We start from the raw sequence: 6,438 nt of genomic DNA on the forward strand, positions 1-6,438 counted from the left end.
CTCTGGGCCAGGTGGGACGGGAAGGGTGAGTTCTCTCTTCATAGCCAATTTTTAAGTTTGCCCAGTTTCCTAGCCAGGTGTGAAGTATGTTCATCCAGATGAGCAGTACTGAGACACTCTGAGTAGCAGAGACCTCTATCCTGTGAGTAGTTTAACTTCATACAGTGGGACCCAGGACTGGATCTGGAGGCAACTGACAGGCAGGAGTCAAAGCCTGAGCCTAGGCGAGGTCTGCTGAGACGCTGAGGACGGGAACTGCAGACTTGAGGGGATATCCACTCAGGCTCCCAGTGGGGAAGCAGGATGGACCAAAGGTGTGAATGTGACCAGAGGCCTGGGCCTGCAGTCAGGAGGGAGCCAGGCAGCACAGTGACTCTGTTCTTTCCTGACACCCCAATGTGCTCCTGGAATGAGGGTAACATGGAGGCTGGCACAAACGGAGCCCAGGACAAACCATTCCCAACACAATGTTCTGTACTTAGATTGCGGATTCTTTTCCCAGTCATGAATGACTCCTTGTTGTCATCAAGCACCACAGAGGGACAAGCGGTGACCAGCTGCAATGCTCCCAGTGCAGGCCTGAAAGGCCACTTGTAGCCTGGAGCAGCCCGGGACACAGAAGCCTCCCATGGGAATTTGCAGTGCTATAGGCAGGACAGTGTCCAGTGCAGCCTAAAGCACTGCTTTTTTTTTTTTTTGCTGGTCATAGCCAAGCATGCAAAGGTGGGTCACCAAGGCTCTGCTGCTCTACACGAAGGACCCTGGCCAGTGCAGCCACACACTTCAGCAGGCACCTGTAACTTCATAGGGCTTTACAGAGCCCAAGCCCCACTGCCCAGCCTGGGGGCGCTAACACCCACTCCCACACCACACTACAGCTGCTGCCCATGATTGAGCCCAAGGACATCTGCCTTGACCCCGTGGGCAGGACAGATACTCCCAGCTCAAGCCTATCTTTTACACTTTCACTCTTTTGGGGGGTAGCGGGCACAGAACTGTGAACTGAACCCAGGGCCATGCACTGAACTGTATCCCCAGTCCTTTTTACTTCGTCTTGCTGTATTGTCCAGGCAGAACTCAAATCCGAGATCCTCCTTCCTCAGCCTCCTAAACTGCTGAGGTCACAGGTCTGGCCTTAGGCAGTCTTTCCTCTGCAGTACTAACTCCTCCCAGGGAGGGATTAGAAACAACCCAGTTACCCTCCGTCTTTAATTCTTGATTCCAAATCAAGAGGACAGCACGAGCAAATGCTGCTGAAGCTGACACTACAGAGCTGGGGGACTGGCGACACTGGGGTGAACAGGAACTCCGCCCACCTAGGCTGCTCCACCCAACATTCAGATCAAAAGCAGCATCCGTCCGCTCTTCCACCCCCAGCCCACAGCCTGGGCACCCTGTTTCCTCACTGCCCATCAGGAAACCCACTGCTGCCCACGAAGCTCTGGCTGACTCTAGAGGCCTCACTCCCACAGCCCACCTGTACCTCACCCTACAAAAAAGACAACGTCTCGAGTACGTTGGAGAGCTTAGTGTGACCCTGCCCCCTGGAACTTTCTCTGACCAAGGAAATTGAAGGTCCAACTCCAGGTCCTGACCATGGTGTGGGCAAGTGGACCACAGCAGACTCCATGAAGACTGTCCTGAGGCCCCAGACAGGTGACAGGTGCGTATATGGGATGCAAGCTCCCTGGAGCTAGCAGATGGGCCCTGCTGTTCACCCTACCTGCTTCATCTTCACAACCCCACCCAGAGGACAGGGAGTAAGAGCCCCAGCGCAGGGACGTGGGTGAGGGAGCAGTGCTTCAGGCTCAATCCCCCTCCACTCTCTCTTGTAGGTCCTGAGGGGTGACCAAAGCCAGCCATGGTGAGTATAGCTGTCAGGTGTGAGCGCTGAAACCCAGGGCTGCGGGCTGCCCAGTCATGACCCCCGATGTCCACCCTGAGTCCTATTGCTAGGACCGTGACCCAGACCCCTCCCGGAGCTGACATGCAGGACAGGCCTCACACGAGACTGGGGGCAGTGGTGGCTTTATTGGCCAGGTGGCTACTTGAGGGGGATGAAGCGTGAAGAGTGGGTGGCCCCAATGCCAGGCCGGCCGTGCTTCACAGGCTTGTAGGTGATGGAGAACTCGCCCAGGTAGTGGCCGATCATCTCAGGCTGCAGAGGTCAAGACAGGCTGGCATCAGGGACTGTCCCAGACGGTGCCCGCCCACCCATCCATGCCCCAGCCCCAGCCCCAGCCCCAGCCCCACACATACCTTGATCTCCACCTGGTTGAAGGTCTTGCCATTGTAGACGCCCACCATGCTGCCCACCATCTCGGGCAGGATGATCATGTCCCGAAGGTGTGTCTTCACCACTTCGGGCTTCTCCATGGGGGGTGCCTCCTTTTTGGCCTTGCGCAGGCGCTTCAGCAGCGAGTGCTGCTTCCGCCGCAAGCCTCGGTTCAGCCGCCGCCGCTGCCTTGCACTGTAGAGCTGCATCAGCTGTTCGCTGGGGACAGGCAAGGTAGACTGCATGCGTGATCAGAGGCCCCCCAACACCCATGGCATAGAGAACTGGGAAGCGGTCTTCCCAGGGACACAGCCGACACCTCACTGGTCTTGGCACCGCTCCCTACAGTGTACCAACCGCTGTACACAGGCCCACACCAGCAACATAGGGACACCCCTGCCCAGCACTAGCTCTTCCTGGCACTTAGGAACTACCACGAGGCAGTTTAGAAAGCACCAAACAGACTGGGGATACTCAAGTCTCCAATGTGGCGGCTTGGAAGTTGCAACCTCAGGCCAATGTCCTCCAAAGGATCCAGGAAGTCAGGTTTGGTGACACCTACCTGTAACCCCAGCACTCAGGGGGCTGAGGCAGGAGGAAGCCTATACTACATTATGAGCTTAACGCCTGCCTGAAATATTAACCGGGCTGGGTGCACTTAAGTGGTAGTGTGCCCTTGGCATGTACAAGGCCCTAGGCTCACCCCTCCCCAAGAATCTAGAAGGCCCACAATCAGTCAGCAGCCTGTTAAGAGCTCCAGATAGGAGCCAGGGATATAGCTCAGTGGCACAGCGCCCGCCTGCCAAGTGCAAGGTTCTGAGTTTGATTGCCGGTACCAAAAAAAAAAAAAAGCCCCTGACAAGTAGATGTGGTGGCACACACCTGGGATCCTAGCACTCTGGGAGGATCTGGCAGGAGTATGAGTTGGAGCCCTACTTGGGCAACTTAGCAAAATTTCGCCTGAAGCCAAAATACGAAGGTTGAGGATGTACCTCAGTGCAAAGGCCCTGGGTTCCATCCCCAGTGCCGGGGTGGGGGGCGCCCCAGGTAGCCGGATCCTTTATGCCTGCTCGCTCTCCAGTGACACCAGGTCACCCTCCTCCCCCTCCTCCATCCAGGCGCTAGGGCCACAGACCCACCTGTACTTGCACAAGCCACCTCTCCTTGCCTGTTTTCGTAACACACCTGGGCTACCCGTGCTGTCTGCATTCCCAAGTAGATAAAGTCCCAACGCAAACGGCGTCCAAATTAAATAAAAGCTCCAATGTTCCTAACAATTTAACCTGCACACAGACTGGCCAGGACTACTGCCTTTGCCCCTCAGCAGAAACTGACAAAATGCAGACAATATTAGCAGCGGGTTCCTTCACAGAAAATGTGAGCAGGGTGGATCTCCAGTTTGCGCCCAGCCTGGGCAACTCAGTGACTTAGCGAGTGTCTCAAAAATAAAAAAGAAAAATAAGAAAAGAACTAGGAACTTAATTCAGTGCGAAGGGCCTGGGTTCAATCCCCGCTATCGCAAACAGGCCAGCCGGCCAGCCTGGCCCAAGGGCACTGCGGGCCCGTCTCCGGGCGCCCACTTCCACAGCTGCCATCACACCCAGCTCCACCTTAACCCAGACGCGACCCTCTCCTGCTCCCGCCCCTCGTCTCCCCGCCGGGCCCCTTACTAGGACATGTCCAGCAGCTGGTCGAGGTCCACGCCGCGGTACGTAAACTTGCGGAAGGTTCGCTTCTTCTTCTGCTCCACTTCCGCCTGCACGAGCGCGGGTCGCTAGTGAGTGGGAGCTGGAGACCCACCGCGGGCAGCCCCACGGAAGCCCGCACGGCCACACTAGCCCCAGGCCGTCCCCACGGAAGCACATGCGACTTCAGTTACGAGGACTCGGCGGGGACTGTCGGGTCCAATAGGCCTTCCCCGTCCTGGGTGGTCCCAAGAACCACCAGGCCGACCCCACGGGCCCCATCCGTGGCCTCGGAGGTTTGAAGCAGAGCGCCACAACTGTGGGTACCAACCCCGGCCCCCCGCAGGACGGCTGGAGTTCGGATGGCGCCGGATAGGCCTGCCACAGAACCTCCAACACTCAACACTCACCATCTTGCCAGGTCTTCGGAAAAGACCGCCCTCTTCGCGCCTGCGCAGTTATCACAAGGCCGTCTGCGAGTACGGCCCCTCAACCATGTGTGCACTTCCGTCTTCCTCCAGAAGGCGCGCGCCCCCTACTGTCGGGAGGGCAAAGTACAGGCAGCGGGCCTCGAAGGGAATCCCGTCTAGGTTAGACTGGCCCTCCCAAAAACTGCACGTGTCGCTGCTGTTTCGGAGCCTCAGGTGCATGCTCTGTAATCTACGCAATAGCACAGATCTAAGCAAATATTTATGGAGCACCTAGTGTTTGTGAAAAGTGTGGTTCAAGGGTTTTGGGCCCACTGAGAGAGGCAGACAAGAACTACGGGGTATGGACATTGTAGGCGCCAGAACTGAGATAAAGGGAAGATAGAGGAGTCCTACCCTTCTTGAAAAGAACCAGCCAGGCTTTAATAAACTTTTTTTTGTTTTTTGAGACAGGGCCTCGAGTCATAGGTCAGGCTGGTCTTGAACTCACTATGTAACCCAGGCTGTCCTCAAACCTGCATCCATCCTACTGGCTCAACTTCCCAAATGCTGAGATTACAGGCCTGCTCCACACTGGTTAAATAATCTAGTAACTATGGCAAAGTGTAGGGGCTACGGATATAGCACAGCGGCACAAGTGCCTGCCTGGCAAGCTAAGGTCCTGAGTTTGATTCCTGGTACAAAAAAAAAAAAAAAGAGAGAGAGACAAAGTGTTACTGGATTCATGACACATACAAAAGTCATCTGAATATATAATAGATTTAACCAGGTATGTGGTACTAGAGCCAGCTACTGGGGAGGCCAAGGCAGCAGGATTGCTTGAGTCCGAGCAACGATGTGAGAACCCTATCAAAAAAATTAAATTTAAAAATCACAAAAAGGGGGGGCTGGGGATTTAGCTCAGTGGCACAGCGCCTGCCTGGCAAGCGCAAGGTCGTGAGTTCGGTTCCCGGTACCGGCAAAAAACAAAAAACAAAAAACAAAAACAAACAAACAAAAAAAAATCACAAAAAGGGGTAAGTGTAAATAAAGCTATGGAGCAATCGTATTTCCCTATCTCCCTGGATTTGTTACAGTAAATTTGAAGGCCAATAGGTTAAGATGTGGAGCTGTATGAGGTAGTAATTCTGCTTCTGGAAATAGGCGTGAGGAACTGAAAGGAGGGATTTGCTTGCTTTTTGGCAGCCGAGGTGTGCAAAACCAGTTCTCACTATGTAGTCCTGACTGGCCTTGAATTCGCAATGATCCTCCTGCCTCAGCCTCCCAAGTGCTAGCATTACAAGCACACACCACCATGCCCAGCTTGAAAGGAGAGATTTGAACAGGTATTTGTACACCCATGTTCACAAAAGCCACATGTGGAAGCAACCCAAATGTGCATCAGTGGACACACACAGCGTGGTCCACCATGCACTGGAACATCCCTCAGGCACCAAAAGCAGCAAGGCTGTGACACTTGCTGCAGTGTGTAGGGACTTTGAGGACCCCGTGCTCAGTGAGAGATGCAGAAGACACACAGTGTGGGCTCTGGACAGGAAAAGTCAGAGACAAGAAGTGGACTGGTGGGTGCAGGAATGACAGTGTTTCCTGGGGACAGAGTTTCCATTTAGGAAAATGGGAAAGTGCTGGAGGTGGATGGTGGGGACGGCTACACGACATTCATTTACGAGCAGGGCACAGAAAGCAGTTACAATGGGTGGACTGAGGGTGGAGCATTTGGCTAGGATGCTCAAGGCTCTGGGTTGAATCTCCAGCACTGCTTGAAGAATAAAACTGAGGGTGATAAATTTGACCTATATTTTACCAATTAAAAAAAATATTTCAATGTAAGCCCTACAGCATCTGCTATTAGATCACAAAAAACAATGAAAACCATTACTGATGCAAAAGGAAGCATTAAAGAAATTAGGAAGTAAAGGCTCATGATAGAGGAAACATAGGTGACATCCAGGAATGCTGGCGGCAGTATCAGTGGTCATGGTGGCAGAGATCAGCTGCCCTACTGGGACACAGGCATCTGGAACAGGGCAGTACAAGGCTTGATCTGATG

At 54.1% G+C, this 6,438-nt stretch overlaps 1 protein-coding gene across 1 annotated transcript; it reads right to left on the reverse strand.

Moving 5' to 3' along the window:
- Positions 1–2,012: 2,012 nt before the first annotated feature.
- Positions 2,013–4,480, reverse strand: Rps15 (ribosomal protein S15). The gene is made up of 4 exons (XM_005405969.2): positions 4,371–4,480; positions 3,946–4,031; positions 2,260–2,494; positions 2,013–2,158 (listed from the first exon to the last, which is right to left on the reverse strand). Exons 1-4 carry the CDS (start codon positions 4,371–4,373, stop codon positions 2,045–2,047), a joined length of 438 nt encoding a protein of 145 aa, XP_005406026.1. The 5' UTR covers positions 4,374–4,480; the 3' UTR covers positions 2,013–2,044.
- Between the last annotated feature and the right edge of the window lie 1,958 nt (positions 4,481–6,438).

The sequence above is a fragment of the Chinchilla lanigera genome, unplaced genomic scaffold (assembly GCF_000276665.1).
Source record: "Chinchilla lanigera isolate Chin_1 unplaced genomic scaffold, ChiLan1.0 scaffold00094, whole genome shotgun sequence".
NCBI classification, from domain to species: domain Eukaryota; kingdom Metazoa; phylum Chordata; class Mammalia; order Rodentia; family Chinchillidae; genus Chinchilla; species Chinchilla lanigera.